At 45.4% G+C, this 15,076-nt stretch overlaps 1 protein-coding gene across 2 annotated transcripts; it reads right to left on the bottom strand.

Annotated features, from left to right (window-relative positions):
- Positions 1 to 522: 522 nt before the first annotated feature.
- LOC117550367 lies at positions 523 to 14,746 on the bottom strand. Of its 2 annotated transcripts, none has more exons than XM_034222791.1 (4): positions 14,718 to 14,746; positions 1,437 to 1,530; positions 1,241 to 1,328; positions 523 to 1,156 (listed from the first exon to the last, which is right to left on the bottom strand). In XM_034222791.1, exons 2-4 carry the CDS (start codon positions 1,490 to 1,492, stop codon positions 740 to 742), a joined length of 561 nt encoding a protein of 186 aa, XP_034078682.1. In that variant the 5' UTR covers positions 1,493 to 1,530; positions 14,718 to 14,746; the 3' UTR covers positions 523 to 739. The 2 variants fall into 2 exon arrangements, with proteins under 2 accessions (XP_034078682.1, XP_034078681.1); XM_034222790.1 differs by lacking the exon at positions 14,718 to 14,746 and adding an exon at positions 1,773 to 1,879.
- Between the last annotated feature and the right edge of the window lie 330 nt (positions 14,747 to 15,076).

Below are 15,076 nucleotides of genomic sequence, written 5' to 3'. Positions count from 1 at the left end.
TTACATCGAATGAACTTTGTTTTTGTTTTTTAAAACGTGGTTGTCTGTTAACTTGTGTTTTTGAAATGATGTGCACACATACCTGATTAATTTTGTTTGTTTTAGTGAGCTCCACTTCTCACTTTAGAGAAAAGAGGTGAAATAAAATAAACCTGTGCACCGTTGATTTCAAACTTGGTTTTCCTGAATTGTCTTTCTGCATAATCCCAAATTGGAGACAAATGTCCTTACCTCTTGGATCATTCAATCACGAGCCCAGAGCAAAGGTTCAGAAAATGAACACAGGTCTTCTAATACAATCACTTTTGTTTTTGAGTGAAACTCTGCAAATGGTTTGTCATGAGCAATTAAGACCGTAAATGTCATGTATATTTTAATACCTTATACCTATGAAGCGCACAGACATCTTTATTTAAAATGCTGATATTCAGGGTTAATCTTCAGACTTTGGAAAAAACACTTTAGTTCCGTGCACAACATTACTTTGTGCAAAACTTTTCTTTCTACATTATGAAACCCACACAGAACAATGTAGCCATCTAACAATCAAGCAAACGCAATGTCACCTTCATCACCCGTCTACCTGTATTTACTATAGAATATTGAAGACATGAAGGACAGTACGTTAAATTAGGTTTATTGTCTTCCAAATAAATAATACAAGCGACCAAAAACAAGTCTTTTAAGTAACATCAATAATCAAACATAGAAATGGCCAATGGTGGGGGAAAAAAATAAATCACATTTTGTCGACCATTTTTTCGAATAGGGTTAGAAATTTCTCTGAGTGCTGCATTATTTGTCTGTGGCGTTCGTCCTCTTTTTCTGCCTCACGTTCTAGGCACTCCAGCACTCCCATAGCACCTTTTCTTTTTTTGGGGGGGGGCTGCTGGGTGGTTCCAGCCTCAGACAGTGATGAGGGTGGTGAGGGGTCTGGATCATCAGCCACATTTGGGGGGGGGAAGGAAGAGGAGCAGGAAGCAGCCTCCGGATCGAAGAGGATTGTGGGGTTTGCCAAGGCTGAGGCAACAAGGACAGGAGGACTAATTGAAGGCCTTGCACCTATGGCCTCATCCATGGCCATGAAGAAGGGCCATGTTGCAGGGGTTTCTTCCCCCTGATCAGTCCCTGTTCCAGTCCTTGGCCTTTTAAGTTCCTATTGCAAAGAAATGCATGTTAGAAATCTTTGTTCAGCTTTTTCAAAAACAAACATGTTTTACAATAACAATACACCATTTACCTTGTATTTCTTTTTTAGGTTCTCCCATTTCTTGGAGGCCTGTTTGTGAGACACATGTTGCCCAAGGTCCAGTTCCTTAATGATTGACCTGTTATCATAGAATATTTAAACAATATATATTGGTGTTAAGGCAATGACCCACTGTGCACATTCATTACTTTCATTGCACAAAATATGAATTGAGTGCATAACTCACTCCCATGCTTCTTTGGCAGCATTGCGTTTTTTGCAAAACAGGTCGTCCTTGTCCATCCTTAATGCAATAAGTGCCTTGGTTTTTACCACAGTCCCTGAAATTACAAATCACACTTAAATTTAAACCGATTTCGTAAGTGAATGGATACATGAATTGACACGTGTGTTGTTAGTTTGATTCCGATTTAGATTTGTATATCTTCAAAACAAAAATCTAATGTAATCTTGGCAAATCAAATTAACACGTGTAGATTTATAAATACATGTTCACAAAGGCATGTTTTAGTTAAGGCAACGTATTATTTATCGTTTAAAAAAATAACCACATGGAACTCACATTTGTATGACGTTGTTTCCTCCATGCCCGAAAAACGGTTGCACACCTGTGGAGTGAGATTATCAAACCTGCATCCATGCAAACTCGCTGTCGGAGGCTTTTATAACCCACTACGCCTCCGCCCTGATTGTTTTGGACCAGCCCTCAATATGGCGGACCCTTCGCGTGAACGCGCAAACGGAGGGGTAGGGTGTAGGGGTAGGGTGTAGGGGTAGGGTGTAGGGGGCGGTTTGGGAATGGGCCTCCGTTTACCTGATTACCTCACCCCCTCCCTCCATGGTAAATACATCCTGTTGAGCAGAATCTACAGTTTCCAGTATTTTCCGTTTCGTAAAATGAGAAAATACGGCGAAGATATTAAAATATGTGCTTCCATTATTCATACTTCTGAAATATATCTGTATTAACTTTATATCATCGTATGCCCGTGTTTATTGGGTCTTTTTGCATGAAACAAAGACTGGCATATAGTTTCAAGCCAGTACTTTCGACAGAAATACACATATACATCCTGTTGAGCAGAATCTACAGTTTCCAGTATTTTCCGTTTCGTAAAATGAGAAAATACGGCGAAGATATTCAAATATGTGCTTCCATTTTTCATACTTTTGAAATGTATTAACTTTATATCATCGTATCTCCGTGTTTATTGGGTCTTTTTGCATGAAACAAAGACTGGGATATAGTTTCAAGCCAGTACTTTCGACAGAAACACACAGCAATGTTTTCCGGACTGTTGTTTTTATGCGGCACAGGTCATGTGATCTGATCACGCCGGCGTGACGGTCGACTCCAAAGGGTTAATATTAAATACATATACGTATTTTTACATTGATGCATACATGTGTTCATCCATTCAATGTGGCATTTGCTATAATGGGGTTAATGTATGATATTACTTAATAATACAATACATTATAATATGATAATTATATTTTAGTTTTATTCATTTCTTATTTCATAGTTTCTCATTATTATTATTTTTATCGCTCATCTTATTTTTGATTTTATTAATCTGTGTGAATCTGTGCTGTCCTGTTTTTCACTCTCACCCTGTTGCTGTTTGAACTACTGAATTTCCCCACGGGATTAATAAAGGTCCATCTTATCTTATCTTAATGTATAAATTGATTTACTTCAATCTACTGTACTGTGTAAAAACACCCCAACAATATTACAAAAAATATACTGCATAAAGCAAACTATATACTTTATTTGATCTAAAATATTGATGTTTTTTCATTATAGTAGCTTGTGAAAACCATACAGTAACAAATAAGTGATTAAATGCTACAGTATTCGGCAAACACAACTGCAGAGCTGCAAACTTTGCAAACAGACTAAGTTCATCAACACCCAGTTGTCTTTGTGTATTTTGTGAATGAAGCGCCATATCATGGTTAAATCCTGTAATTGAACAAATGGGGAAATTGGGCAACGCCCTCTAGCAATTTGGCAACACCCCCAGCCACTGGCATCCGCTGGGCTTTTGACTGGGACACACCCATCTGAGTCTGATCTGGAGTGCTCCATCTGTAGGGTTGGCAGGACCTCCAGCGGAACCTCCAACGGCACGGACATAGAATTGGCAGGACCCCCGGCAGAGGAGTACTCGGCGGGGCCTCCAACAGCACAGGACATAGGGTTGGCAAGACCCCTGGCAGAGGAGTAGTCGGCGGGGCCTCCAACGGGACAGGACATGGAGTTGGCAGGACCCCCAGCGGAACCTCCAACGGACCAGGATATTGGGTAGGGACTTGAGACGTGACTCGAGAGGAGACTCGAGAGGGGAACCAAGGGGAACCGAGGAGGGACTAGACAAGGGACTTGAGAAGGGACTCGAGAGGGGACTCGAGAGGGAACTGGAGAGGGGACTAGAGAATTGACTAGAGGAGGGACTTGAGAAGGGAATTGAGAAGGGACTAGAGTAGGGACTAGAGAAGGGACTTGGGAAGGGACCAGAGGAAGGACTAGAGAGGGGACTCGAGAGGGGACTTGAGAGGAGGCTTGTGACGGTCGGTTCGCCAACAGAACACGGGGGGCTGGAGTCGGCCGGAATGCCGACAGGGCACGAGGAGCTGGTGTCGGCCGGTACGCCGACAGGACATGGGGAGCTGGCGTCGGCCGGAGACGAGGGGCTGGAGTCTAAACCATGGCTGCTGGGGCCAGGACTGAGGCTGGAACCATGGCTGCTGGGGCCTGAACCATGGCTGCTGGGGCTGGAACCATGGTTGCTGGGGCCAGAACTGGGACTGGAACCATGGCTGCTGAGGCCTGTACTGGAGCCGGAACCATGGCTGCTGGGGCTGGAACCATGGCTGCTGGGGCTGGAACCATGGCTGCTGGGGCCAGAACTGGTGCTCTGGAACCATGGCTGCTGGGGCCTGTACTGGAGCCCAACGCATGGCTTCTGTGGCTAGGGCTGCTAGCCTGGACCTGCGACTCCTTCTCTTATGAGCCTTTTGGAGGCTCCATGGACCTCCAAAAGCCAGATGAGTTCCAGAGAACGACTCTTGGACAGGAGCACGAACTGGGGCAGAAGCAAGGGTTGACTCCAGATGGAACACACCGATGCGTGTGGTGTCATAATGGGAATTGGGAGGCAGGGAGCATCGGGGCATCCGCGGAGGCCAGCTGGTGAAGCTGAAAGCTTGGTTGACGCTATCCTCGTTCCTTCTGACTGAAAATGGACCGGTTCAACGACTCGCTTTTTCTCTGCGTTTACTGGACCCTATCGACCCCTGGCTGGTACCTGTCGTCGGCTCTGCTGAGGAAACCCAGCCGCTGTCATTCCCGTCTAGGCAGACACGGAGTGAATCCCCCCGCGGGGCTACAGGCTTTTTTTCACGAAACTGTGTCTCAGGGCTTCTTAACATTTATGAAACTATTAATGTTCCATACTCACTTAACGGGAAGAAACTCAGCTAACTGATGATACGAACCATTTTTTACCGAAACAAAACACAAGTCTTACAAGTATGGCGTTATATTTGTGCCTCTATCCTGAGCACGCAATGAAACATGTCGGCTACAATCTACTCGTCACTCGGCTATTTTCGGAAACCACGTGATGGCCTGCTGATGATGACATTTCCGCATGATTTCAAAGTAAGAGCATGATGGTTTGTTTAATGCTCTGTTTTTTTATTATAATGAACAGCGGAATGTTCGATGCATTCTTTATCACCATCATCATCATGTTATAGTGATAGTTAGTTTGTGTTAGTTATATCGAGCACTTTCATATGCATTGATGTTGAAGTAGGCTACGCCACTTTCGGGTCCCAGGGAGCTACAGCAGCGAAGCAGCCCTAAAGATAACTCTTTCTTCATTGTTTTTTGTGTATTCAGTCAAGCGGGTCAAAGTTACAAAGCACTTCACATCTTATTCATTAGTTTTACCTTACCAGTGCAGTGGTAAAGTGATCTGTAGAAAAGCACCATATTTAGGTTAGCCTTCACGGCCCCTACACACGGCGGCGTGTGTTGACGCTTCAACGCTTCTGCCCATTCACTTTGAATGGGGTGATGTCACGCTTTGCCGAACTGCATTGTGGGAGCAAAGCGTAACCCAGAGACCCAGACAAATATCTGATTGGTTGCATTTATTTTCTAACACAAAACCACTGAAATGCGTAGTGCATGGACCGAGAAGGACAAACAAATCAACGTAACACTAATATTACAGATCAACAACACAGATACGATTCTCATTTATTCATTTTATATACATTTTATTAAATATTATCGATTTTGTTTGTTTTATCTGAGTGTTCCAGGGTATTCTCTGCTCAACGTTTTTGTTATGATATTTTCTGTGTACTACACAGAAAATATCATCAGGGAAGCTTATTTTACCTATATTTACCAATACCAAGATGGCGCCGGGTTGTCTGGCAGGCCGTCCAAGCCTCTCTGTTTTAGTACTAGTGTTTGTTCTGTGTCTGTTTTGCTCAGTGACAAGGACCATAGACTCTGTTAGTCTACAACCGACACAAGCTGCTTAAGATCAAGGAAAATGTGGGCTTTTTGCGAAGTTTGGCTAGGGTGGACACACAAACTCCCCTCCCCCCTTCTATCGGATGTACCTGCACACCTACTGCGGGGCGGGCCCTCGTTACCCCGGAGACGCAGACACCGAGGCCCTGTCATAGTCTTAAATCATGCACTCCTGTCTGTCACGGTCATATGATGAAACCCTCCACTGCTGCTAGTTTCTCCCCTGCATTTGTAAACTTAGCCCAGTCTGATACTATGTCCTCTGACTCCATTGACACTGAGCAATTAACCTCAGCCTTTCTCTCTTCCTGCACTGGAGCTCTTGACATTGTTGCTCCCCTGAAACTCATGCACCCCAGAGCTAAATCTGAACCCTGGCTCAATGACGTCACTCGTGCTGCCAGGCGTGAGTGCCGGCAGGTTGAGCGCAGGTGGAAGAAGGACAAGATTCATGTAACTCATGACATTTTAAAAGAGAGTTGGAGAAAGTATCAGAGCATTGTAAAAGCTGAAAAGATGAGTTACTTTTCAGATATTATTTCTAGTAATTTAAACAAACCTTGTGTTCTTTTTAAAACCATTGATGCTATGTTAAACTCTCCTTTATACACTTGTATTGAAGCTTCAACTGAGGTGTGTGAAAAATTCCTCTGCTATTTTATAGACAAGATCTCCACTATTAGACCCAGTATCTCACCACCCTCTTTTGACCACTCCATTGACATCACATGCACTGCTGTCTTCCAGCAGTTTGGATCTGTGTCGTTGTCATCTCTTAGTGACATTGTTGCTAAATTAAAACCCTCATCTTGTCCCACAGACCCAGTCCCTCCTCGACTTTTTAAAGATATATGGGACACTATTGGATCTAATGTCCATACAATTATAAATAGCAGCCTAGAGTCCGGTTCTGTGCCAGTTTATTTCAAACAAGCGGTTGTGGCACCCCTGTTAAAAATAAATAAATATGGACGCTTCTGTTTTCTCAAATTACAGACCCATCTCGAAGCTTCCTTTTATTTCAAAAATATTGGAGAAAACCGTATTCTTACAGCTGCAGTCTTTTATACATGCATACAATATTTTCGATATTTTTCAATCCGGTTTTAAAGCGCTTCACAGTACTGAGTCTGCCCTTCTAAGAGTGTTCAATGAGCTCCTGGTCACTACAGACTCTGGTGACTCTGCCATCCTTATGCTCTTAGACCTCACAGCTGCCTTTGATAAGATTGACCACTCCATCCTTATCTCTCGCCTAGAGCACTGTGTGGGTATCAGGGGCACTGCCTTAGAGTGGTTCAGGTCCTATCTGTCCCAGAGATCTTTCTCTGTTAGACTTGGTGAATTTGCTTCTTCTTCTGCCCCCCTATCCTGTGGAGTTCCCCAAGGTTCTATTTTGGGGCCCATTTTATTTTCCTTATACCTTCTCCCCCTTGGACTAATTTTTAGAAAACATGGTGTTTCCTACCACCTTTATGCGGACGACTCCCAAATATACCTTCCCCTAAAAAAGCAAAACACCAGCTCTCTGATGCCCCTGGTTGACTGTCTTAATGACATAAAGGCTTGGATGGCGCTTAACTTTTTAAATATAAATGACAGCAACACGGAGGTCATTGTATTTGAACTAGGGGTGTTGAAAATAATCGTTTCTACGATGCATTGCGATGCAGACGTGGACGATTCGGTATCGATGCAGTGACGGAAGATAATCGGTTATAGCGTAGTAACGTTGCTTCCTGATTTTCTGGCCGCGGCTTTACTATAACGTTTTTTTTTTCTGTCACTTTAATATCAAATCGGTCGGTGACGCAGAGATCAGGGAACAGACGTGACAGCGGCACAGCAACACCAAACACGGAGCAGTCTGCTTTATCCACCAACACAACACCACCAGTCCAGAACCAACAGTAGAAGGACCCGCTCTGAATCACTCCGTGTCGCTGCGTTTTTCAAAAATAATCGCGTTACAATCATGTCAGGTTTTTGGTGGATTTAATTAAGTCTTGGATTGCAAAGTATGAATGTCCTCTAGCAATTTTCAGACGATATATACGTGTGTAAAGTTTGTGAAGGCAGGAGGAAAAAAGCTTCCGCAATCACCGTCTCCTCTCCGTTCCTCCAAACCCCGCCCCCTCCCTGAAAATAATGAGTGACAGGCTGATAGTGACCCGATAGAAACTTTATTATTCACTTAATCACTGAGATATAATGAAGCTAATTTAATCTCATACATTCATGGGATTTATGCAACAGTAAGACAGAGCATGTAAGTGTGCACCCACATGCAGTATTTTAGTTGTTATGCTGTTGTAAATACTCCTGTTGTCTGCTGTGTTCAGACTCAAGTCCTGTGTGTGATGCCACATTCAGGACATTCAGTGTCCTTTTTTTAACAGAAGACCGTTGAGCTGCAGCTTGACTGCAGAAGCATTATTTTTTTGTTTTTGAGGATGGAACAACTTCACACACAGATATAGGGAGGCTAGACCTATACAATTCATTTATTTTGGTTTATAAATTAATGTCAAGACATTTATGTTGTTGATTTCTGAAGCACTTTCTAAATAATAAAAAGAGAGTTCATATGTATTTACTGCATGTATGCATTGATGAAAAATAAGCCATGTGCAGTAATATAGAAAATTGAGGATGCAACGCATTGGTATGAATCGTGATACATTGTGATGCATCGGGATATCGAATTGAATTGAATCGTTGACAGGATAATCGTAATCGAATCGAATCGTGAGACCAGTGAAGATGCATAGCCCTAATTTGGACCATGGTGATGTCCCTTCCATTGACCTGGGTTCCCTGCAACCATATGCAAAACCCATGGTCACAAATCTGGGCATTAAAATTGACAGTGCTTTTAAATTGGATAAACAAATCATCTCGGTGGTTAAGTCCAGTTTTTATCACTTGAGGCTCCTGTCCAAAATTAAACCAGTTTTATCCTTCTTAGACTTTGAGCGTGTAATTCATGCCTTTGTTTCTACGCGTCTAAATTACTGTAATGCACTTTATGCCGGCCTAAACAAGACCTCGCTGGCAGGCCTGCAGCTGGTACAATACGCTGCGGCTCGGCTGCTTACAGGAACACGCAAGCATGAACACATCATACCAATTCTGGCTTCCCTCCACTGGCTTCCTGTCAATTTTAGAGTACATTTTAAGATTTTATTATTTGTTTTTAAATCGCTTATTGGGCTGGCCCCAGAGTACATCTCAGACCTTCTACAGGTGTACGGCTGATCAGCTGCTGCTGGTAGTCCCAAAAACTAGGAAAAAGACCAGGGGAGACCGAGCCTTCTCAGCGGTAGCCCCCAGACTCTGGAACGACCTGCCCCCCCATGTCAAATTGTCGCCCACCCTTCAAACGTTTAAGTCCCGTCTGAAGACCCACCTCTTTTCCCTCTCTTTCGAGTCAGTTTAAGCTATGTTTTATCGATTGTTATGCCTTTTATCTATTATTGTAATATTATATTTTATTATAATGTTATGTCCTCTCTGAAGAACCAGCACCTTACCGTGGTAGAGAGGTTTGTGTGCCCTGATTAACCTGGGGGCTGTGTTGTCTGGAACCTTGTGTTCCTGGTAGGGTCTCCCATGGCAAATTGGTCCCAGACAAGGGGCCAGACTAAGATTGGTTCAAAAGACCTCATGAAAGAAAAAACAAGAAGTGAGGATACCCGGCCCGGAGGAAGCCCGGGGTCCCCTTCTGGAGCCAGGCCCAGAAGGAGGACTCGTCGGTGAGCGTCTGGTGGCCGGGCTTGCCACGGAGCCCGGCCGGGCCCAGCCCGAAAAGGCAACGTGGGAAACACCTCTGCTTCTCCGTCCCGCGGGCCCACCACCTACGGGAAACAGCGATGGGGTCGGGTCCGCTGCCAGAAGGGTGGCAGTGAAAGCGGAGGGTCTCGACGGACCAGACCCGGGCAACAGAAGCTGGCTTTGGGGACGTGGAACGTCACGTCTCTGATGGGGAAGGAGCCGGAGCTTGTGCGGGAGGTGGAGCGTTATCAGTTGGATCTGGTTGGGCTCACCTCTACGCACAGAAACTTACTTCTGGATAGGGGGTTGGACTCTATTCTTCTCCGGAGTTGCTCAAGGTGTGAGGGGCCGGGCGGGTGTGGGGATACTCACAAGTCCCCGGTTGGGTGCTTTGTTGTTGGAGTTTACCCCAGTGGACGAGAGGGTCGTTTCCCTACGCCTTATGGGGGGTTAAACTCTGACTGTTGTGTGTGCTTATGCACCCAACAGCAGTTCAGAGTATACGGCCTTCTTGGAGACCCTGGAAAGAGTCCTATATGGGGCTCCTGAAGAGGACTCTTTAATCTTGCTGGGAGACTTCAACGCACATGTGGGCAATGATGGAGACACTTGGAGGGGCGTGATTGGGAGGAACGGCTCCCCTGATTTGAACCGGAATGGTGGTTTGTTACTGGACTTCTGTGCTAGTCATGGATTGGCCATAACAAATACCATGTTCGAACATAAGGATGCTCATAAGTGTACGTGGTACCAGAGCACCCTAGGCAGAAGGTCCATGATGGATTTCGTTATCATATCATCGGACCTGAGGCCGTATGTTTTGGACACTCGGGTAAAGAGAGGGGCGGAGTTGTCAACTGATCACCATCTGGTGGTGAGTTGGGTCGAGTGGCGGGGGAAGCCTCTGGATAGACCTAGTAAGCCCAAACGTGTAGTTCGGGTGAACTGGGAACGTCTGGAGGAGGCCCAATTTCAGGAGGCCTTCAGCTCACACCTCCGGCGGAGCTTTTCGGGCATTCTTGTGGAGGTTGGGGACATTGAACCAGAGTGGGTGGTGTTCAAAGCCTCTATTGCTGAAGCCGCGGCGGGGAGCTTTGGTCTCAAGGTCCTGTGCCTCAAGGGGCGGTAACCCTCGAACCTCCTGGTGGACACCGGTGGTCAGGGAAGCCGTCCGACTGAAGAAGGAGGCCTTCAGGGATTTGTTATCCCGGGGGACTCCCGAGGCAGTCGCAAGGTACCGACAGGCCCGAAGGGCAGCAGCCTCAGCCGTGACCGAGGCAAAGCAGCGGGTGTGTGAGAAGTTCGGAGAAGACATGGAAAAGGACTTTCGTCCTACACCTCAGGAGGGGAAGCAGGGAACCATCCAAGCTGTGTACCGTAAGGATGGGACGTTGTTGACCTCAACTGATGGAGTGTTAGGGTGTTGGAAGGAACACTTTGAGGAACTCCTGAACCCGACAAGTCCACCCTCTATGTTAGAGGCAGAGCTGGAGTATGACGGGGGATCAACACCAATCTCCCGGGGGGAGGTCACTGAGGTCGTCAAACAACTCCACAGTGGATGAGAGGTGCTGCGGGAGTATGGGGTGAGGGGGTCTCTACTCAGGGCCATCCAATCTCTGTACTCCCAAAGCGAGAGCTGTGTCCGGGTCCTCGGCAGTAAGTCGGACTCATTTCCGGTGAGGGTTGGCCTCCGCCAGGGCTGCGCTTTGTCACCAATCCTGTTTGTAATATACATGGATCGGATTTCGAGGCGTAGTCATGGAGGAGGGGGTCTGCAGTTCGGTGGACTAAGGATTGCACCACTGCTTTTTGCAGATGATGTGGTTCTAATGACTTAATCGGTCTGCGACATTCAGCATTCACTGGATCGGTTCGCAACCGAGTGTGAAGCGGCTGGGATGAGGATCAGCACCTCCAAATCTGAGGCCATGGTTCTCAGCAGGAAACCGATGGACTGTCCACTCCAAGTAGGGAATGAGTCCTTACCCCAAGTGAAGGAGTTCAAGTATCTCGGGGTCTTGTTCTCGAGTGAGGGAACAATGGAGCGTGAGATGGGCCGGAGAATCGGAGCAGCGGGAGCGGTACTGCAGTTGCTTTACCGCACCGTTGTGACGAAAAGGAAGCTGAGCCAGAAGGCAAAGCTCTCTGTCTACCGGGCCATGAAGGATGGGTCATGACCAGAGTTGGGTGTAACGCGTTACTGTAATAATATTACTTTTGTCGGTAACAGAGTAGTGTAACGCGCTACTTTTATAATTCAGTAATCACACTACAGTTACTAACATTGCCCCGACACGCGTTACTTCGTTACTTACTATAATCAGTCATAATCAAACCTCAACAAACACCTGCAAAGAACACATGCTAAGGTGAAGCTAACTTACAGCTATTTGTTGTTTGTTTATATCACGTAGTCTGTTCTTCTTCTCTGTTTTCTGGTTGTTGCCTGTTTTGAATGACGAATACACACTACCGCCGCCTGCTGGTAAGGAGAGTTATTGCCACTCACGCATGCGCAGTTCGTACGTGCTCGGCTGAAGTCTTGGCGGTGTGTTCCAGTGCAACACATGGCCAACACGCAGGAGAACACGCCGACGCAACAGCGTGAGCAGAGATAGACTGCGCAAAATACAGATGGCAGGATACAGAGGACAGCCATGGTCAGATAGGAAAACATTCAGGATCTGGATCAGACAATGGAAACTGAACTAAAGAGAACATTTGAAACTTTAGCAGTCTGCGTGATCTGCCTGCAGGGAGGGGCGGGCCGGCCCTGCGAGTAAAGTAACGAGTAAAGTAACGAGCTACTTTATGTAGAAAGTAACGAAGTAGTGTAATATATTACTTTTTAAAAAAGTAATATGTAATATGTAATATATTACTTTTTTTTAGTAACGACCCCATCTCTGGTCATGACCGAAAGAACGAGATCGCAGATACAAGCGGCCGAGATGGGTTTTCTCCGCAGGGTGGCTGGTGTCTCCCTTAGGGATAAGGTGAGAAGTTCGGTTATCCGGGAGGGACTCGGAGTTGAGCCGCTCCTCCTTCGCGTCGAAAGGAGCCAGTTGAGGTGGTTCGGGCACCTAGTTAGGATGCCACCTGGGCCCCTCCCTAGGGAGGTGTTCCAGGCACGTCCAGCTGGGAAGAGACCAAGGGGTAGACCTAGGACCAGGTGGAGGGATTATATCTCTTCGCTGGCCTGGGAGCGCCTTGGGATCCCCCAGTCAGAGCTGGTTGATGTCGCCAGGGAAAAGAAAGTTTGGGGCTCTCTGCTGGAACTGCTACCCCCGCGACCCGACCACGGATAAGCGGGAGAAGATGGATGGATGGATGGATGGATGTTATGTCTGCTGTGAAGCACTTCGGTGAAACCCTCTGTTTTTAATATGTGCTATATAAATAAAGTGGATTGGATTGGATAACGTTGGGTGCGAAAAATCATTGTTGAGGAGGTTGAATTGACAAGTAATAGTCTGCTACTAGTATTGCTACTACTTTGTCTCGAAAATGAATATTAGATTTCTTTAATGACCCCAAAGCCAAACAACCAAAAAACCCTATCGACTCGGAGTCCCTTCAGGTGGACACAGACAACTGTCACTCCAGCAACCCAGAGGAGTGAACATCCGTGGCTCTTGTTAACAACGTTGCCCCCCGCCCCTGTCCAGCAGCTGACAACAACTCAGTTTCCCTCGGTGAAGAGCCTTCCCAGCCCAAGGACTTTACATTCCCTGCCAGGCGGTTTGGAAAGGAAACATTCACCCGATCCTTCAATTCAGGTTGGTTTAAACAGTGGACATGGCTTCACTATATAAAATAAAATGATAATGCGGTGTGCTTCTTCTGTTGCTCTGCGATAGAAAAGAAGCTCGTCAGTGCAGACAAGAACAGGGATGGGAGTTTTGTTAAAGGAGGGTTTAACAACTGGCGAATGGCATGGGAAACATTTAGGGAGCATTAGAAGTCCCATCAACACACGGAGGCCGTCAACAAACAATAAAACGAATGCCAATTAATGTGCTACTCTCACAAGCTGTTGCTAAGGAACAAATGACTGCACAGACTGTGACTTATGTCCACCACCCCTGAGCGCAAGGCCACCTTCGGTGTTCTGTAGCCTATGCTGTGTGCGCGCGAAGAGAGAGTGAGAGAGAAGTTCAGAGTTAGTCGTTATTCATATTTTTGGATGGTTGCTCTGTGCTCACTTAAATAAAATAAATAAATACATTCATTTAGCACTTTTCTAGTATATCGCACAGCAAAATTCACAAAAATGTGCAAATTGTCACTGTTAGAAACCTATGATTATTCATGTAGGCCTATTCCGTTTTAATCTGTTTAATCTCTGTTAACTCTGCATCTGTTATTGTTATACAATCCAGTGCGCAGTGCGCGCTATAAAGTTCAATTGCGTTGTTATTGCTACCCGGCTACGTCTCAATCAACAATAAATCGTCTTCTGATTAGAAAAAAACCTGCTGCATTTCGTGTGTGAAATCCCCCCGCAACCCCAGCTCTGACTGACTTCCCGCGTCCCTGGCTGTATTGAACAAACTGTATCACTATAACATGATAAAGAATGCATACAAAACAGTGCATTAAACAAACCATCATGCTCTTACTTTGAAATCATGCGGAAATGTCAGCAGGCCATCACGTGGTTTCCGAAAATAACCGAGTGACACGAGTAGATTTTAGCCGAGACCGGCGGAAAGTTTGTCTCAAAACTCCGTGTGTGTAAAAAAGACGATCCACAAGCAGAGATTTGAGATCCACAAGCAGAGATTTGAGATCCACAAGCAGAGATTTGAGATCCGCAAGCGCATTTTTGGTTGACAAATACAAAATGGATTCACAAATGCCTGATCAAAAGTTGTCAATGTTAAAGAGATATTCACAGATCCTTTTTTTTATTAGTGAAAATATTTAGCGTATTTGCAGATCCGTTTTACATTTGCAAATCTATTTGTGAGTTTGCAAATCTTTTAAATGCATTTGTGGATGGTGTTTTACATTTACAAATCACATATTTACACACTAATTATTTTTATGTTCACACAAATAATGAGATAAATCTATGCCCATACATCACTGAGTGATCCGAACTCGCTTCGAAAACAGACATCACATCACGTAGCTTCACGGAGGAAACACCGGAGAAATTCTTACCTTAGCTGTTGCTCTGATCAAAAGTCGTGTTCAATGGCATTCAAATGAGAAAAACGCGGCTGAAGGTTAATCCAATGTGTCTGTGTCACTTTGAAAAAATTACTGATAATTCCATTTTTATGTCAATGTTCATATTAGCTGTTAATGATAGCTACCAGAGTGTATGACAGCTTCCTGTTTTGGGTATTCTGGCTACGCGTCACTCTCACTCCTTATTTGGTAACGTGTGTGTATGTGGAACCTCCCCTCAATTCTATTGGCTCTAATGGTTCAAAAGAGATGTCAATCATCAAAATCGACCGAGGGGGGCCAGAGATAGGTCCAACCAAATGACCCCAGAAGTGTTTTTTTTGTGCTAA

This window comes from Gymnodraco acuticeps, unplaced genomic scaffold (assembly GCF_902827175.1).
Source record: "Gymnodraco acuticeps unplaced genomic scaffold, fGymAcu1.1, whole genome shotgun sequence".
NCBI lineage: Eukaryota > Metazoa > Chordata > Actinopteri > Perciformes > Bathydraconidae > Gymnodraco > Gymnodraco acuticeps.
This window is presented reverse-complemented; position numbering and strand designations above follow the sequence as displayed.

What these genes read in the sequence shown, in the direction of transcription:
- LOC117550367 (XM_034222790.1), bottom strand. Translation starts at nt 1,797, where the DNA reads ATGGAGGAAACAACGTCATACAAAT. An exon ending in GCTGCCAAAGAAGCATGGGA is followed by an intron (nt 1,329 to 1,436) that starts GTGAGTTATGCA and finishes CTATGATAACAG; the next exon opens with GTCAATCATTAAGGAACTGG. An exon ending in ACCTAAAAAAGAAATACAAG is followed by an intron (nt 1,157 to 1,240) that starts GTAAATGGTGTA and finishes TCTTTGCAATAG; the next exon opens with GAACTTAAAAGGCCAAGGAC.